Here is a 19,414-nt window from a genome sequence, read left to right as displayed (position 1 = left end):
AGAGTTGTGGTTTGAGTGGTTTGAGCAGCTGGAGGACCTTCTCTGCCACTCTAACATCATCATCAGACAAGGTGACGATGTCTCTGACATTTTTCTTCAGGGTTTTGTCTGTTAATGCAGAGTATATAGTAGGGCTGCTCGATTATGGCAAAAATGATAATCACGATTATCTTCACTGAAATTGAGATCACGATTATTTGACAATATTTATTTAACCCTTTAAGACCTACCATAGAACCAAGTCCGCCAGAGCTTATATTATTTTTTTACATGCTGTAGTGCCATTTGTTGGAGTATTTCAAGTTGCTATACATCAATATAACTGTTATAGCCCATATTTTAATAATATGTATGCATTAAGTCCATAGTAACTACATTAATTGCAAACAAAAGGAAAATGGCCTGCATTTGTATAGTGCTTTTCTAGTACATTCAGTCATTCACACACTGGCGATAGCAAGCTACATTGGAGCCACAGCTGCCCTGGGGCACACTGACAGAGGCGAGGCTGCCGGACACTGGCGCCACCGGGCCCTCTGACCACCACCAGTAGGCAAACATGGGGTTAGTATCTTGCCCAAGGATATTTGGCATGCAGCCAGGAGGCAGCCTGGGCTCGAACCACCGACCTTCTGATTAGTGGCTGACCTGCTCTGCCACCTGAGCCACAGCCACCCAGCACAGCAAACAAGTGCAATAAACTACAAAAAAAATTGAAAATCGTTTTTGTTTAGTTTTTTTACATATATTTCTACTTGGAGAAATTTAAGAGGTTTATCCCTCAAAACTTTAAATACAAAAAAGTTGTAAAAATAGTTTACAACAACAGGAAATTTATTTTGAGTGTCTTCATAGTTTTATTTTGGAGATGCAGCAATTTTTATATACTGCAGGAAAAACAAAAAAACAATCCTATGATGCAAATTTGCAAAGAAAACAACATGTGCATCAAAATAAACTATTTCCAGCTGTGGAATTCGAGTTCTAAGCATCCCAGCAACTATTCAGAAAAGTCAAACATGACTTATAAAAACACTAGTATAGGCTTTTAAGGCCTACAAGTAAAAAACTACATTTTCTGCGAAAATGACGTCACTTCCGGTTTCGGGCAGGAAATGCGATAGTTCGCGTTGACGTCTTTTTCAAAGTGGGAAGTGTTAAGAACAGCTGATGGATCAGCAAAGCGTGTTTCTGGAATATTATGTTTTTGTTCCTGCAAGTGCTTTTTATGCAATTTTTGCAAAGCTTTATGTGGAAGGAAACCGTGACCGAGGACAAGCTGATGGCATAAGATGTAAGTACAACTCCTCCGGTTTCATATGCAAAACAAATTATTGCGCTAGCTTACACGGTTCAGGTTCTACAGGGATTTAACAATAGTTACGCAAAACGGAGCATGCAGCTCTGACCGGCTTTAAAGGGTTAACAATGACTTTAAAAAAATAATATAAAATAGTGTGCAACACCACTGAAGTTTTTTTTTTTTAAACTCTCTTTTCAACCAACGGCAGTCACTCTCCAAATAACTTCTGCTTAGCTTTCCGAGCTTCCCTCGGGTCCTCTTAATCAGCGGTCTCCAACCTTTTTTGCGCCACGGACCGGTTTATGCCCGACAATATTTTCATGGACCGGCCTTTAAGGTGTCGCGGATAAATGAGGGAGGGGCTAATAATCGGCTCAGTCATTTTTAATGATCGTTGAAAGCCCAGATCGTAATCGTGATTAAAATTCGATTAATTGAGCAGCCCTAGTATATAGCTGTCTGCTGCTCAAGATAACGCTCCAACATAACATAAGTGGAGTTCCACCTTGTTGGGACATCATGTATGAGCTTATGAGTAGGTAGCTGTAGCATATCTCGCTTGGTCTTAAGCACATGAGCAGCTGTTGAACTTCGGCGGAAGTAGGAAACCACCTTTCTTATCCTCCCAAGGAGGCGGTCCATCTTACTCACTTTAATTCCCTTTTGGGATGCTAAATTAACTGCATGTGCAAAGCACCCTATCTGTGGGCCCAGTCCTGCCTCGTTCACTGCATTTATTTGGTTTTTAGCATTGTGTGTTGTGACTGGGATATTGGTATTGGACCCAAATGCTGGGCTCTTTAATGAAGGCAGTGCGTTTATTTACAGTGAAGTAAATAACAAGTACACAATAAATTCCCGTAGCTCCCTAGACTCCCGTGTCGTGTCTCACTCCAACGTCCGTGCTCGTGCTCGTGCTCGCCACTCCCGTGTTTCTGCACACCCCGTGCGTGTCCTTTTCTGCTCCACGCTCCTCCTTCACGGACACAACAAAGGCAGCCATCAAACACCAACTCACGTGGGCAAACACGACCGGCAATATGCAGACACACACTAACTTGGAGTGTAACTTAATGATCCCGCGTTGAGGAGCTCTCAGCTACACTCCTATGTAGCTCCCCGGATGAACCAGATCAGCTGCAGGTTTGTGAGGTCCTTAGGCGTGGCCAGCCACCTGGCAGGACACACCCAGCAGGCCTGAAGACTCCTGTAGACCAGTGCTCAGCACACATACACCCACACACACACACACACACACACACACAAACCCACAAACCAGGTAGCAGCACCAAAAATACACATGTCCAGAACTGCCCAGAGACCCTGGGTCGCTCACACCCAGGACCCTGACAGTTTGAATCCTTTGCTTGCACTATACGTCTGCACAAGTGGCACACCGCTTTGGTTACGTCCTTGGGTTTACTTCTTTCATCTGGTTTAAAGCCAAAGAAAATCCAAATTGTCGACTTTATATTTTTTGGGGGCAATTAATTTGTCCGTGTTTAGACTTCTTAAATCAGTCCGTGATTACATGATTACATTGCTCCACCCACCAAAAAGCATGCATGAATATATCGCCCAATAATCCTAAATTGATTATTGGACTTAGGTTTGTCGAGCTGGTGCTGCTGTGGAACCAAAGAAAACCTGCAGCTGTTCAACGTCAGACAGTTGTTTATCACAGGTATGTTGTCATTAGCGTCGGTAGGCTCTGTTTGAGCCTCTGAGGAGGTCTTTGTTTTCTCATGATGAAATTTGGGGGATCTGATTCTCCATTAAGATCACAAAGAGTCCTGGCAGAAAACACTCAGTTCTTGTGCCTCTGTGGCTGCAGACTTTTGCTCCGTGTCAGGTGACATGTGTTTTGGTGCTGTCGTTGTGAACAGGGGCAGGAGTGGAACCAGACTCCTGAGGCCTGGCCATGACGCTGACTCAGTGTGATGTTAAAGATGAGTGAATACACTAGAGATGGACCGATCCGATATTACGTATCGGTATCGGTCCGATACTGACCTAAATTACTGGATCGGATATTGGAGAAAAATAAAAAATGTAATCCGATCCATTAAATATCACGAAAGCACCTCATAAAACTTGCAACACGCGTAACTCACCTCAGAACGTTAGCACGTCGGAGCAGTATGCATCACGTGATAGAGCGGCTGTGGCATTTGTGACCTGTGGGTGGTCTGGATAGCATGTGGAGCTTCGCTAGCAACCCGGCATTTCATCTCCGACAAAGTTATCCCCGAGAGAAGTAAAGCAAGTGTGTAAGTCCATCTCTGAATGTTTGTAAAGCATTCCTGCGTAAAGCTTAACAAGCGACTGCCTCTTCTTGCTGCTACTTCAATCATGAAACTGCTTAATGATCAGCTGATCGGCTTTTCTGTCGCGACTCCGTCTCTCTGGTTTGTTTTTGGCCCACTTTGCACCAGAAAGAGGAAACCAGCGGCTGAACAACAGCAGCGCTTGATAAGCTGTTGTTAGAATGTATTTATTATTACTTTCTACTCGAGGATCTTTTGTAGCTGACGGCTGGTAACTGTGCAGGGGCGGATCTAGCAAAGTTTAGCCAGGGGGGCCGATAGGGCATTAACTGGGAAAAGGGGGCACAAAGACATACTTTTCTTTCTTATTCTCATTTAAAATGTCTAGCTTTTAATAAATAATTATCTGACACCCAAAGTTTTAATTTGATGTAAAATGAATAGAAGTCAATTACTGTATATAGTGACTATTAAGTCTAATATATATACCCTAGTAAGCTATAGTACTTTTTCCTTTGGGAAGGTACCATCTGTGCAGTCTGCAATTTTGTTGAAGAAAGATGTTGAATCTATTTAATATTTCTTGAAAAATAATTGATTTCTGTGCATTTTTTTCCCCCTGCATCAAATTAAGGTTGATTACGTCGATTAAGCATCATGAGGTGGAGTGTGAGGGGTGGTTCCCTATTTTTTATTTATTTATTTTTGTTGTTGCTGGGAGTTGGAACCCTATTAGTTAGGTTGCTTAATATTTACGCTAAGTACTCTTTAAAATACCAGAATAGGGAGGATGGTGCAGGTTTAAGTTTATTAGATTGATCAGTATTGCTGAACTATGAAATATTTTTTTTTTTGCATACAGGTATAACAGAATAGCTTTAGTGTAGTTGTTGTTTTAAACTTGAGTATGAACTTATACAAAATGCAGCAAGATATTTAAAAAACAGTTTTGTTGATTAAAAAACACTATATCGGATTCATATCGGTATCGGCAGATATCCAAATTTATGATATCGGAATCGGTATCGGACATAAAAAAGTGGTATCGTGCCATCTCTAGAATACACCCCAACCCAGCACCAGAGCCTGAACTGGTAACAAAGGCAGTGATGAACAGTTCATTCATAAATCTGTGATATAGTTTGTTTAATTTGCATCTGTATTTCACTTCCTTTGAATAACGTAATTTATCTAGTTTCACACTGAGGTTTGAATTTTAGCTCATTGGTTTCTTTCTTTATCCATAGGGTCTAATATGATGTCATCCTACCCTGTGCAGCTACAGGTTTGAGCTGGTAAGGTCAGACACCAGTGTTGGATGAGAAGCCCTGGCTTATAGTCTCTGCTCTAATTAATTTCAGAGGTGTTCTTTCAGGTGCAGGCCGTGTTATTACTGGTCCATTTTGACCAATAACAATTCCTGGTCTCTTCTACTCAGGGCAGGCCACTTGCTTGTAATACACCTCGTCTTGAGCTGCATACTTCACATCTGTGTGACGAGTCTGTGTCCGCAGTGCTCTCCATATTCTCTGCGAACTTTTTGCTTCTGTAAAAACTTTCTTGATGCATCTAAAGCACAAGTGTGACTTGCTGTCACGGCTCAACGGCACGAGGGAACAGGGATGGACACAGGCGCAGAAACCAACCCGGAAGCGAGGTGACAGAAAACAAATGATTTATTTCCGCCCACAGGTAAACAAAGGTGAAACACAAAGCGACGCCACCACACTAGTGGCGCGTAGGATTCGTCGGTGATAATGAGGGCGACCTAGACACCTCTAGGAGACGGCTGAACAGCGGGGACAGCGGGGAGGTAGAAACAGGACTAGGTAGGGGCCGGGGGCACTGGAACAAGAGGAGATCACGATCAGAGGGATCCAGCAGACAACCAATAATCCTCCGCAGTTGAATTGAATTGCCTTACTTGGTTTCAGATGGAGGGGACAGGTGGAGCGGAAAACCCGGAAGCGGTCGAGGCGTGGGGAGGCAGGCAGGTGAGCGGTGGGCCGGCAGGCCACGTTGTGTAAGCAGCTGGCGGCCCAGGTCCAGGAGGACGGGAGCGAGGGGAACAAGATCTCCACTCCGGGTGCTATCGCTGAGGACAAGAAAAGACAGGTCAGTCATCACACGGCGTTAAGACAAGGTTTAGGATGCTCCACTGAACTAACATGGGAATAGCAGATACTCAGGCGATGAGTGGTTGAGAGCGCAGGTCTGATATACCGCTGGCACGATTGCTCACAGGTGGTCAGCCAGGGAGGGGCAACCGGACTCCGCCTAAAGGAGGAGGAGCCGCTATCTGAGACCTGCAGGTGCCCAACCAGACCATGACACTTGCTGCCTAGAAGGCACAGCAAGGAGTGTTGTATTGTAGCCAAAAATGTGTTCTTTGCCATAAGAGCCCAGTCCATTGCAGTGTTCCACTGGCAGCAGTTACTTGCCTTGACATTTTTATTTCTGGGAGTTCTTGATTGCGTTCCTCAAGCAGTCCATTACTCCATGGGCCGTATGCAGCTGTTGTCTTTACCTCTGTGTTGAAATTTTCTGCCATGTCTCTCACGTCATTGTCATTAAACTCTCCCCCATTGTCACTAAGTTGTTTGAGAGGAGCCACGTGCACGCATCGCGTCATGAACAAAGTGTTTGACAATTTCAAAACATTTCTGTGAGTTTAGGATTCTGCCTGCACTAAACTGGTCAATAATGTGGGGATACCACTCATGGTTAAAGTTCACACAGTTCCACAGACACAGTCTCATTGTATTCAGATGTTGGTGTTGCTAGTGCGAGTTTTCTTGTGTCTTTGACATATCAATATTCACAAACAGTTTTCTGCAGGATTGTGTGGCATTCTGCATCGTTGTCCTAAGCTTTTTAAAGTCACATGTAATCGTGATTCCCGTTTAAATCTTACAGGAAAAAGTAGAATAAAGTTACTCTGTGATGTTTTTTCAACTTGTTTCAATTTTAACGATTCCGTTTTTTGAGCAGAAGGTGTCCTGCTTGCCGTGGTGCTGGGGACAGGAGCTCGGTGAGGGGGCGCTCCTGGCACAACCCCCCTTTGTGTGAAGATGCACCAGCACTGCTGCCCGGTCAAAGTCTTCAATATCATGAGCAACCTCAAACTGTCACCGTGTAAAAGTGGCTCGACACCAAGACACTCACCACTAAGCATGTGCAGCAGGTGCTGCGGTGGAGGGACTAGATTCAGGTGAAACGCTCAGCCGGCTTTTAAACCCGCAGCTTTGTCTTTACCTGATCATTTTTTCCAAATTTAGATTTCTTTGACTGCCAACATTAAGACCGCCAACACTACACGAAGGTGGTGGGAGGGGCACACAGCCTAACAGGACGCTGCTCAGGAGGACGCAGAGACAGCGTGATGGAGGCTGGACTGGGTTCTGCTGCGTACCCGAGGTCATCACAGGTATGTCATCATCGGTGCTGCCGGACTGCGTTTGAACCTCTGAGGAGGTCTTTCTTTTTCTCATGATGAGATGGTGACAATCTGATTATCCCATATGATCATGAAGCATCCTGAAAGAAAACATGCAGCTTTTCGAGCAGCTGTGGCTGCAGATGTTTGCTCTGTGTCAGCTGACCTGTGTTGTGGTGGTTTCTGTGTGAACAGGGGCGGAGGGCTTCTACCAGTAACGAGTCAGGCAGGAGCTGAAGTGGTGCGTCGATGTGGAGAGTAGGTCAGCAGAAGGAGAGCACATGTGGTACAGACATACACATAATCCTTAACATCCTGAACTAAAATGAACCACCAAAACAAACTGAAGGAGGGTATGTTGCGATTGTTCCCAGGATGGCTGGTGTGTGCAGAGTAGATACCTTGTGAAGGGACACTAGAGGGAACATACTGGCGATTGGGGGTTACGGCATCTCTCTTTGTGGGTTACAGGACGCATGTCTGGAAGCGATAGTGAAGTTAAATTGTGTGAAAAAAAGGAGACCATCTGGCTTGTCCAGCGTTGAGTTGGTTTGCCGTCTGTCGTTTGGGTTCGTTGACTATTTTACCCACCTGCACATCAAAGTAAATCATAAAGTCACGTGGCCGCTGAAAGACTACACCGTAAAAAAAATCCTAAAAAAACAGTTATATTCCAGCAGCTGGGGCGCCAAAATAATACCGGAAAATAACGTTCTCATGAAAATACGGTTATTTTCAGTAATGACAATACAGTTTGTTGCCCTACTTTTACATGGGCTTTTGCCTTTTTCAATTGCTTTTAAACATTAAATTAGGAACATTTTAACGTGATTAAACAATGAAATTACCTATAATCAAGGTCATTGAATGCAGCAATATGAATAATAATACTTAAATGTACAGAAACATACAGTTAACTAATAATGGATTGCATTCATATAGCGCTTTATAATTCCCCTCTGGCCGTCACCAGTAGGGGAAGTGTCTTGCCCAAGGACACAACGACCCAAAGTGTCCGAGCCGGGGCTCGAACCGGCAACCTTCTGATTACAAGGCGAACTGCCAACTCTTGAGCCACGATCGCCCTAAATAGCAATAATAGTAATTATTATGTGATTTTAAAAAAGTTTATACGACTCATTTTATATATTTTTCCATAGCATTACATTTGTCATGGTGTCCGTGCCTGCCCGGACGGCCCCACAAGGCTACATTTGCTGTTTCGGTTCTCTCCCTCTCTGCCTGGGCGGAGCTCACTGTGGGCTCCCGCCCTTGGCCCACACACCTGACAACAATCACCTGTCATCACCGAGAGCACTATTTGAGGCTGGAACACAGAGCCTCTCGTCGCTGGATGATTGTACTACTGACGTTAGTGTTCTCACAGCTCCTGTGGATTTGTGCTTCGTGATTTGTGATTAGTTTGTGACTTCCCTTCTCTTCTGCTTCAGACCTTCCCCCCCGGACCTGCGACCTCCCTGCCGTGTGAACGTGTGTGAGTGTGGGCAAGAGGACGTGAGCGAGTGTGAGAGAGCTACCCTGTGATTCCCTGGAGTTTTGGATTCCCTTCACTGTATACAGTATATATTGTGCACTGGAACTGTAAATAACTGCATTTTGGAGACATCTAACCGCTCTGCGTTTGAGTCCCTATAACCAGATCGTGACAACATTTGAATTTAAATGTTCAATCTTTCAAATAACGGACAGATATTTGTGAAATCATGACACATTTCTGAATTGTTGTCGGAGTGTTAAAGAACAGCTTTGAAATTCTCATGAGTTGTTCGCATAAAAGAAAAATCAACATCATAATGCGGCTATCCCTTCGGCGCCAGCTGTGGGCTGAAGGCTGGAGCCGAACAAAAACACCCTGATAACGACTGTGTTTAGACTCTTCTTCCCACTCCATGCAAGGCCACCTTGTTGGCTGGTAGACTTTACTTAGCCTGGTAGGGCAAAGGACACTGTCTCCGCTGAACTATGGACCAAGGTTTTAATAGTTTTGCAATTTTCATTAGTTTTTATTTTTATTTAGTTTTGACTTCAGATTTTCAATTCTATATCAGTTTTAATTAGTTTTTACCATTTGTTTGGTAGTTTAGTTGAGTTTTTATTTTTTGAAAATCCTTCGTTTCAGTTTAGTTTTTATTAGTTATAGTTATAGTTTTAGTCTTGTTTGCAAAATGAGCCACATACCAGGGGCAAGACTGTTTTTTTTTTTTTTCTTTCTTTCTTATTATTATTATTATTATTATTATTATTATTTACTGTTTGCCAGTTTTAGATCTGTTTTCTTTTTATGGTTCAAGGCACAAATTAGTTGAATAGGAAATCTACAATTAATATAAGGTTGCAAGCATCATAAGGAGTTTTATTTATCATTGTTATGATCACAGACAGTTTTGCAAACACTCAAAGACTGAAATGCGAAGCACTACTGTACGATATGTTTTATAAATGAAACGTGGAATAACATGACAATAACAGAATAACATGAAGACCACTTCAAGAGCACATTGTGCAAGTGGAGAATGATTGCACTTTAATGCAAATTTAATCCAACGGTCATGAAACGGTGTGAAAAAGTCAAAGGCTACACAAAGACCATATTTACTGAAGGACTGAACAAATGCAAAACGTGTATAACTTTGCATACTTTAGCTTTTTATAGCTCCACTTCTTCCTCCACATGTTCATCGCTAATTACGTCCCGTGTTCATGGAGCCATTATTTATCACGGTTTTTGACTCACTTTCGCTTTTGTTTTTAAATGCAGACATCTTGAAAATCTGATAAATGCAGCAAAAACTTCTTCCAGTCTCCTCCCAGTTTCAGGTGAGGGGCGGGACCCTGAGCACGTTATAAAAAGGTAGTGCGCGTCCCTGAACTGACAGTTTCCCAATCAACAGGTAAACAAAATTTTCTCACAGCAGGTGAGTTTTGTTCACTTAAATGTCACACTGGAAAATGGAAAATACAATTTTTTTAAAATAATATTTGTTTTAATAATTGTACATTTTACCACATATATTTATTCTATGGCTGTCAATAAATTTCAATTATATTTTTGTTATAAATAGTACTTTTGTGTCACGTGATTCACAATCGGTCGAGAGAGGGGCGCAGGTGAGGCAGCAAAGTAACCTGGGAGCTCTTCAGGATGGAGGTCAAGTGGAAGGCCGCAGCTCTCCTCTTCGCTCTTTGGTGTTGCTGCGGTAAGTTAAGTCAACTTCTATTCTAAACTCAGTTGTTTTAGCTCGCTGTTCACACTCGAGGAAAAAAGATTTCTCATGCGGTTTTAATTCAATTTTGCAGATGCTCAGCACATAACCTCCGTGTCCCCACGCATAGGAAGCGTCAATGGAGCCACACGACTCACCATTCAAGGAGATGGTAGGAGATCCGTAATGAGGTTTAGAAGTAAATTTAAAAAGTAGTGTGGGCATTATTTTACTTTGTAAAACAAGTTATGATGGATTCTTAGATATAAGTCAATTTTAAGCTATTCTGTAGCTAAAAGATGCAGCTGAAGAAGATTTGTTAATGCAGTTGTAACTGTCCTGAGAGTCCTTGTGCCTGCTGGCCTGGTGGGATGATGCTGAAAGATGTGACTCTAAGCCTCAAAAACAATTACCTTCTGAGATTTTGTTGCCCCCTTTTTTCCCTTCCAGGTTTTGCACAGGAGCGGCAGTTCCAGCTGAATCCAGTAGACGACATGTTTGGAAACCGTGTGACCCTGGTGTCAAACACCCTGTCAGTCCCCTGTGATGTGGAGAGAGACTCCACACACCGCAACCAGATTATGTGCTACACCAGGTACAGTCCAGGCATACTTTAGCAGCACGTCTGTATTTACTTATTTCACAAGTTACTTAATTATTTCACAGGCACTTTATATTGTCACTTAAAGACCCTACAATAATACAGAAAAAAACCCAACAATCGGACGAAAAGCTATGAGCAAATACTTGGCAACAGCAGGATAAAAAACTCCATTTTAACAGGAAGAAACCTACGGCAAAGCCAGGCTCAGGGGAGGCGCAGTCATCTGCTGCAAGTGGTTGGGGGTGAGGGAAGGGAGACAGGAAATAAAACACTTTGCCTAAAATAAATTCCCCTCTGAGCGCCCCTAGTCGTCCTTGTGAATAAAAGATTAATTAACTTTCTAGATAACTTAGCTATAATAGCTGTTGTTTAATACTGGTTAATTGATTAGTCCTTGCATATTGGCTCTTTTTTTTTTTTTTTTTTTGTTAAAAAAAGACTGTTAAAAAAAATGGAAATAATTAAGTGTAACAAAATCCCAGTTTCATCATATCCATCCATCTTCTTCCACTTATCCTTGGATAGGTTGCTATTCCAGCTACCATACCCTGGTGCACCCTGGACAGGTCACCAGTCTGTCGCAGGGCTAACACATAGAGACAGACAACCCACATTCCCACCAGGCAACTATAAATGATATATGGCTTTAATATTTAGTAGACACATTTACAACAGCATCTGAAAAGCAGGTAGTGTAGATAAACAGAGCTTAGCCAACTCTAAAGTAACTTGGATGAAATTTAATTTAAACATTAGGAAGCCCAACATTCAATGCTGGCATTACAGCTGTGATAAAACACTGCAACTGACTAGCAATACAATAACACAACACAAAAGCCAAGCCATCATGAGTAAATTTTAAGTGTTTAGTTATACATTAGTAAAACATAAAAAAAAGCAACAAAAAAAAAAGCACTGAACTGAACTGCAAGTGTTGATCTAAAGGAAAACTCGCTGCTCCAGAGATGTGGTTGTTCAGTTTCTCAGCCCAAATGACAGGAGTCCACACAGAAAAGATGCGTTCCACAAATGCTTGTGAAGCAGGGGCACTAACAAGATCTAAAGCTACTGGGGCAAGTTTTGGATAGACATCCTGTCTTGCTTTCCAGAAATGCAGCGATGCTGTATCTGGTGACTGAAGAATCAGTGAAACATTTGGATCCAGCAGGCAGGCTCCTGCTGGTGTAGCATCAAACTGTGTGGAATCAGGATTAAGAATACCAGCAAACCGTTCCCTTAATTAAAGACTTCAGAAGCACTTGAGCTAAAGGATTCCTAAAAGGACTCGTCAGCAGATGTGCCTCAAGGTTGAGCAGACATGGCACTACTTGTGAGAGTGACTGGCTGTCACTCTGAAGCTGGTCTGTATGAATGGCAAAGGGTTCAAACAGCTTGACAAGGTTCTCCAGCTTGGCCCAATCACTTGTGAGAAGTATCCATCTCCAGCTGCTCAAGCAGTTGGTTTAGTTCAGCTCTGGTTTCTAGCAGTTGTCTCAACATGTCAAAAGTACTGTTCCAACGAGTGGTACAATCCCGGATCAGAGTTTTGCCACACCTTTTGATCATTTCTTCATTTGCCACTGATGATTTTCTTACAGCATGTACCAGTTTTCTTGCTTTAGTTATGACTGAATCAGCAGTCGGGTGTTTCATGGCATCTTTGATTGTGAGCTGAAGAGTGTGTGCTAGGCACGGCATTCTGTGGAACTTGCTGCTCTCCCCATATTCTTGCAGCTCAAGGTCTTAAAAAAACAAAACAGACAATTATAAAACATGTAAACATTATAAACATAGAAGCAATAGTCTAAAAATGTTGTTATATTTCCACTTGAGGTATGTATTTGATTTAATAAAAACTATTTCGTAAACTATGGACATTAGCTCTGTGCTGCAGGTCTCTTAGGTAAGCAGACCTGTTTCAATACGTTTTACTTCTTAATAGTGTTATCCCCATAGCCATGAGTAGGATCACAGCAGAAGCACCGATTAAAGCTTTTACTGGGGATTGTGAGTAATGTGGGCAGCCTTTTATGTGAATTGACTATGTGCACGTTAGCATATGCTACTTCCGGTGCGGAAACTCCTGTGGGGAGCTTTGTTTCCGGTGTCCTATTCGCGCCTGGTTTACGGTCCAAAACAAGTTAAGCAAATGAATGAATCAAGCCGCGATTTACATTTCTATAGATGTCTTGGGCATTTACCCAATATATCTGTAAATGATGTTCATCGACTTGTCGATATTTTTCCCCTGCGCCTCAGAGCAAAAGAGAAAAGGGATTCAAATGTTATATTTCTCAGTATCTGTATACAGCGGTCCCTCGTTTATCGCAGGTGTTATGTTCTAAAAATAACCAGCGATAGGTGAAATCAAGTAGCCAATGTTATTTTTTGACGGTACAACACGTTTCGTGGACATCGTGGACATACAGCACTGCACTTCAGAGTCACACTGCTAGCATCGATGCAGCAATTCTGTACTGTACAGGAGAGACGTCACGGAGGAGATCGTCTGCAGCGATCAGGACGCAGGACACAATGTGACGTAAAAAAAAACGTGCAAACTTGCACTAAAAAATCTGTGAAACAGCGAGGTGAAAGGTGAACCGCGTTATAGCGAGGGACCGCTGTAATTTTGAAGGTAAGTTACAACATACCCTTCGTAAATACTAATGTATAGAAACCGTTACCAGCAATCATTCATTTTTGTGTGGCTTTTTTCACAGTTTGTTAACATGCTGTGTAGGTGTGTACTTGACTAGCTGATCTCGACATAACGGGGAAACATCTGGTTTGACTGTTCTTCACCTGTAGTTTGAATGCTGAACATTTGCCTGTTTAAATCATGAGACCAGTCACTATACAGAGATGTGCTTCTGAATGTGGACGATGTGTCTTCTGCTGCAGTGATGCAGTTCTGCTTGTGTTGAGTGATGTAAACAACTGATCGATCTAAACTCTTTAAACGTCAAAATTGATCATTAGATTTTTTGTGACACAACAGTGGTGAGTGTTCCCACCTTCTGCTCTTTGTAACTTAACGCCATCTTTCCGTTTTCGAGTTTTGGACATGATTGTGGAGGATATCTTCACAGTAGTGATTGACCACAAAGTAAAGCTACCGGAAATGTACAACCCCACATCCGGTCTCAAACCAGGAAGTTAGCATTTTCTCGTGCACAGGGTCAATAAAGCATAAACAGCATTGCAATTATTTAGTTTAAATAAAAAAAAGTTGGGGAACTTTCGTTTACAAAAACAGTGATGTCACGATCCTGGGTCTTAGGACCCAGTGTTTTGAGTTCTAGTTCATTTTGATGTTTATAGTATGTTTAGCTCATTGGGCCTCCTATGTTCATTTGCTTATTAGTTCCCCCTTGTGTTTCAACCCATGTTAAGTCTCCCCTGCCCTTCATGTCTCTCTGTGCCCCCTCTGTTCTGTTTATGGTGTGTCTTTGCATGTTTGAGTTTCTTGTTTTCTGTCACCCTGCATTGTGCATTATGTTCTCATGGTTGGTCTTTTGTTACTCCCTCTAGTCTAGTCTCTTGTGCTCAAAGCTGAGTATTTCCCTCTGTGTATTTTGGTTCTTAGACCTCTGCCTTATGGTTTGTCTCTGTTTCTTAGTTGCTGTCTCCACTGTGTCTAGTTCGCGTCTCTGTGTGATACTTCCTGTTTTACTTTGAAGGTCCATGCCTCATGTGAGTGTTTCTAGTTTTGCGTCTCTGTCTCGTCCAGTCCTGATTTCTCCCAGCTGTGGCCTCCTTCTGTGTCTCATTCCCTCGTTATCCCTCTGTGTATTTAAGCCCTGTGTTTCTCTTTGTCAGTGTCGTAGTCTCCATCATAGCTGTGTGATTTTTCCCTGTGGCTCCTTGTGCTTTAGTTTTCCCAGTTTAGTTTATTTTGTATTGTTTTTCGTGTCCCACTCCACGCCAGCAATAAAGCTGTGTTTTTTGAGTTTACCTTTTGTCTCTGTGAGTTTGCGTTTGGGTCCTCTCCTGCCTGCCACACAGCCGAATCATGACAAGTGAACCTTTACCAGCTACAGCTAGTTTCCATTTCCAGCCTTTCTGCAACATATATGCTGTCTGCAATATAGCTACAGTAAAAGAGAGGAAGTATTCACATGCATCAGAAAATTTACTAGGAAACTAACATTATAGCTGCAAATGCTGTAACCCCGGAGAGCAGCCATTTGGCTTTTCTACCTTTAAAACCCGGAGAGTTGCCAAATGGCTTTTAGCTAGGCTTTAGCGTCAGCCAAGTGGAAGCTAAATTGGCTAGTCATTCATATGTAAATTGGGTTGTTACCTGGGAATTCTGGAGGGAGGGGAGTGGGGGTGTGTGATTGAGGGCGTGGGGGAGCTGCTAAAAGCTGTGAACTTCCTTTTGTGTTTCATCTTGATGCATTCTCAATCATCCAGGGAAATAAATCTCCAAAAGTCACCAACTTGGAGTGTTTCAGTTTGCCATCTTAGGGAGAAATCAACACACATGGGTGTATTTCCTTTGTTGCTGAGATTTATTGATAAAAACAGTACAAAAAACCAACCATTTGTACACATATTTACAAATAATAATAAAAAGTGAGTGAGTACATTTCAACATTATACCAGTGGTCTGATTGATGCCACAATGGAGCAAATCGAGCAAAGACTGATAAGTTCGCTGCAATTTCCAGTGTGTGGGGATCATTTGTCACCAACTGCATCACGTGCTACAACCCTGGTCTACATATCACCGTTGATGAACAGCTTTTCCCATCAAAGACTCGGTGTTGTTTCCTGCAGAATATTGCAAGTAAACCTGACAAGTTTGGGATCAAGTTGGATGGTTGGATGGTTCGGGAGTACACTGTCCGCAAAGGAACACGGCGCTGGCCAGTCGCCGTGTTTTATAACATGATTGACATGGCAGCACTGAATGCACATGTGCTGTATCAAGCATGCACCGGGACGAAGGAAAGACGGGTGGACTTCCTGGTGGCGCTTGCAACAGAGTTGGCTCACTCTCATGTAGCTGCGAAGAAGGCAAGAAGAGAACAGTTGCTTCGGACACAACCCTCCACACCTAGCCCTGGAAAAAGAGCCACGTGTCAGGTCAAACACAACTGCAAGAACAATCATGCCACTGTGCGATGTGTTCACTGCAAAAGATACACATGTGGTAAATGCAGACTACAGAAACCATGGCAGTGCCAGGATTGTGAGTGATTGCTGAAAATGTTGAATTGTACTCACTCACTTTTTATTATTATTTGTAAATATTTGTACAAATGGTTGGTTTTTTGTACTGTTTTTATCAATAAATCTCAGCAACAAAGGACATACACCCATGTGTGTTGATTTCTCCCTAAGATGGCAAACTGAAACACTCCAAGTTGGTGACTTTTGGAGATTTATTTCCCTGGATGATTGAGAATGCATCAAGATGAAACACAAAAGGAAGTGCACAGCTTTTAGCAGCTCCCCCACGCCCTCAATCACACACCCCCACTCCCCTCCCTCCAGAATTCCCAGATAACGACCTAATATACATATGAATGACTAGCCAATTTAGCTTCCACTTGGCTGAAGCTAAAGCTTAGCTAAAAGCCTACCAGCCATTTGGCTGCTCTCGGGTTTTATAGGTAGAAAGGTAGAAGCCTGGGGATGCTAGTTAATGCAACGGTTTACATGAGTAAAAAGAAAAAAAATTGACAATGTGTTTGCTCCTATAAAAACACTCACCAAAATCTCCACGTTCCTCACACTCTGTGTCTGACTCCTCCGACTCAGACTCCATCCACATTTCACCTTGGCCCTCTCCAGCAGCTCTTTGCTCATCCTGAGAACCATTGGTATCATCAGTTCGCCTGCGATTCTGAAGAAGCCGTACGGCCTTGACGATGTTGACCCCGTTATCGGTTACAACGAGCAGCACCTTCTCGTTCCCTACAGCCCACTCTTCTAATGTATGATCAATGCAGCGGGCGATGGCCTCCCCGGTATGTGGGTGCTCCAGTCGGTGCAGGTTAAGCAAAGCATGGTGGACCTGGCCTCCAGGTGGGTGGTAAAAACAAGCTGACACACCCATGAAAGATGCTGTTAATCCCCTTTTGCTCCAGCCATCTACACATAGTGTTAGCTTCCTCGCTTCTTTTTTTAGTTCTTTCAGTTTCTGCTTTGCTATATCCATCTTGGCCCCAATGAGACAATTAACTCTTGCAGCGCCTGATGTTCGGAATTTTGGTTCAAGTGAATTGCTAAACTTTTTGAAGGCAATTGACTCACACAGTTGTGTAGATATCCCAGTCTCAATAAACATATTCACCAACGCTTCCTCTCGCTTGTGATGTTCCTGCGAATTGACCAACCAGCAGCCATCCGGTCGCCGTTGGAAGTACTGCATTAATGTTTTTTGTGGGGTTTTCTCAGCGTGCATCACGCTGCCTTGCCTGGGGTTAGCTTCTGTTTCTGGGGATGAGGCTTGGGCGTGCTCCCTTACCTTCTCAAGGTAAGCTAGGTTAGCCTTCTTGTGCGAACTTTTCAAGTGCACTTTAAGGTTTGTGGGATTTTTCCCCTTTAAAAATGTCCCACATATTTTATCTCTTTCCACTACAAGACACTTGCTTTTATCTAAAACACAGTCATATTCGAAGTAATCCCAAATTGGACTCTGGCGCTTTCTCCCGACTTTTGCTGACATGAAGCTACGCGTGGACGGAGCGGCAACACAGATGACTCGACTGAGGTACTTGCCACCTGCTGGCATAATGAGGCACAGCAAGAACGTAACCTGGAAACTACACTTCATTCTCAGCCTAGACTAACGTATGGCACACACACATCAACAAAAACTAAACATGTTTTCTCTATAAATTCAGTTAATTTGACTGAAACTCTTCAAATAAACCATTCCTCTGCAGATGATCTGTTAGCTGTTTGACAACTACTCTTTCAAGGATGTTCGATATGAAAGGAAGGTTGGAGATTGGCCTATAATTAGCTAAGACTGCTGGGTCTAGAGATGCTTTTTGAGTAAAGGTTTAACTACAGCCAGCTTGAAGGCCTGTGGTACATAGCTGATTATTAGAGATAGGTTGATCATATTTAAGATCGAAGCATTAATGGCAGGACTTCTTTGAGCAGTTTTGTAGGAACGGGGTCTAAAAGACACGTTGATGGTTTGGAGGAAGTAATTATTGAAGTTAACTCAGAAAGATCAATTAGAGAAAAAGAGTCTAACTTAACATCAATGGTACTAAGAGTAACTGTAGATAATATTACATCTGTGGGATGATTATTGGTAATTTTTTCTCTAATGATAAAAATTTTATTTGTGAAGAAGTTCATGAAGTCATTACTAGTTAATGTTAAAGGGATGGTTGGCTCAACAGAGCTCTGACTGTTTGTCAGCCTGGCTACAGAGCTGAAGAGAAACCTGGGGTTGTTCTTATTTTCTTCAATCAGTGATGAATAGTAAGATGTTCTGGAGGGCTTTCCTATAAAGCAACAAACTATTTCTCCAGCCTAACTGATCATCTTCTAAATTTGTAACATGCCATTTCCTCTCCAGCGTATGAGTCATCTGCTTTAGGCTACGTGATGGAGAATTATACCACGGAGTCAGGTACTTCTGATTTGAGGACTTACCGTATTTTCACGACCATAAGGCGCACTTAAAAGTCTTAGATTTTCTTCAAAAAGTACAGCGCGCCCTATAGCGCAGTGCGCCCTGTGTGTTGTAAGGAGGACGTAGTAGAGAACACCATGAGAACGCTAAAGGGTGAAGTGTGGGCGCAACCCTGAAAATGGCAACGAGACACGCTTATGAAGCACAGTTTAAACTGAAGGCCATCAGCTACGCGGAGGAACATGGAAATCGAGCAGCGGCGAGAGAATTTAAGATTAACGAATCGATGGTTCGCAAATGGAGGAAGCTAGAAAACAAGCTCCGGCAGGTCAAGAAAACGCAGCTGAGTTTCCGCGGACATAAGGCGAGGTGGCCCGAGTTGGAGGAAAGACTCGAGCGGTGGATCATCGAGCAAAGAACGAGCGGGAGAAGCGTTTCGACGGTCACCATTCGGCTAAAAGCAGTTTCACTTTCACTTTTCATGAAACTGTGCCATTTTTCCATCCGGACCAGGACTACGGTAGCGCAGCAACTTCCAGCGGATTATAAGGAAAAGCTGGCCATCTTCCGCTCCTACTGCAGCAAACACATCGGGGACAAAAACATCTAGCCCAGCCACATCACAAACATGGACGAGGTCCCGCTCACTTTTGATATCCCGGTGAGTCACACTGTGGAGAAGAAGGGGACCAGCACGCTAGCGATACGCACAACGGGGCACGAAAAGTCTTCTTTTACTGTTGTGCTTGGCTGCCATGCTAATGGACAGAAACTGCCGCCTATGGTGATTTTTAAGAGAAAGACTTTGCCTAAAGAGAAGTTTCCAGCAGGAATCATCATTAAGGCAAATGAAAAGGGCTGGATGGATGAGGAAATGATGAAAGAGTGGCTGAGGGAGGTGTATGTAAGGAGACCAGGTGTTTTTTTTTTTTTTTTTTTTTTCCACGCATCACCATCGCTCTTAATTTGTG

The 19,414-nt window shown here is 42.9% G+C and overlaps 1 protein-coding gene and 2 long non-coding RNA genes across 5 annotated transcripts in view; 2 read left to right on the top strand and 1 right to left on the bottom strand.

Moving 5' to 3' along the window:
- The window catches only part of LOC145429277 (uncharacterized), an 84,115-nt gene that overhangs the window by 6,673 nt on the left and 58,028 nt on the right, over positions 1-19,414 (top strand). The window lies entirely within an intron of this gene.
- Positions 1-19,414, top strand: part of LOC113024836 (fibrocystin-L-like) — a 40,864-nt gene that overhangs the window by 9,823 nt on the left and 11,627 nt on the right. Inside the window, exons 1-8 of one of the 3 annotated variants that reach the window (XM_080302564.1) lie at positions 5,546-5,685; positions 6,562-6,781; positions 6,849-6,997; positions 7,202-7,292; positions 8,167-8,377; positions 8,458-10,224; positions 10,325-10,402; positions 10,681-10,825. In XM_080302564.1, the coding sequence (XP_080158690.1) occupies positions 10,170-10,224; positions 10,325-10,402; positions 10,681-10,825 (278 nt within the window). In that variant the 5' untranslated portion in view covers positions 5,546-5,685; positions 6,562-6,781; positions 6,849-6,997; ... (1 more) ...; positions 8,167-8,377; positions 8,458-10,169. Of the gene's footprint in view, positions 1-5,504; positions 5,686-6,561; positions 6,782-6,848; positions 6,998-7,201; positions 8,378-8,457; positions 10,225-10,324; positions 10,403-10,680; positions 10,826-19,414 lie in introns of those variants that run through there. The other 2 variants (XM_080302565.1, XM_026172198.2) reach the window with 2 other exon arrangements.
- LOC145429276 (uncharacterized) lies at positions 5,229-5,630 on the bottom strand. The gene is made up of 2 exons (XR_013909518.1): positions 5,495-5,630; positions 5,229-5,415 (listed from the first exon to the last, which is right to left on the bottom strand). It is a non-coding gene; the product is annotated as an uncharacterized LOC145429276 (long non-coding RNA).

The sequence above is a fragment of the Astatotilapia calliptera genome, chromosome 6 (assembly GCF_964374335.1).
Source record: "Astatotilapia calliptera chromosome 6, fAstCal68.1, whole genome shotgun sequence".
NCBI lineage: Eukaryota > Metazoa > Chordata > Actinopteri > Cichliformes > Cichlidae > Astatotilapia > Astatotilapia calliptera.
This window is presented reverse-complemented; position numbering and strand designations above follow the sequence as displayed.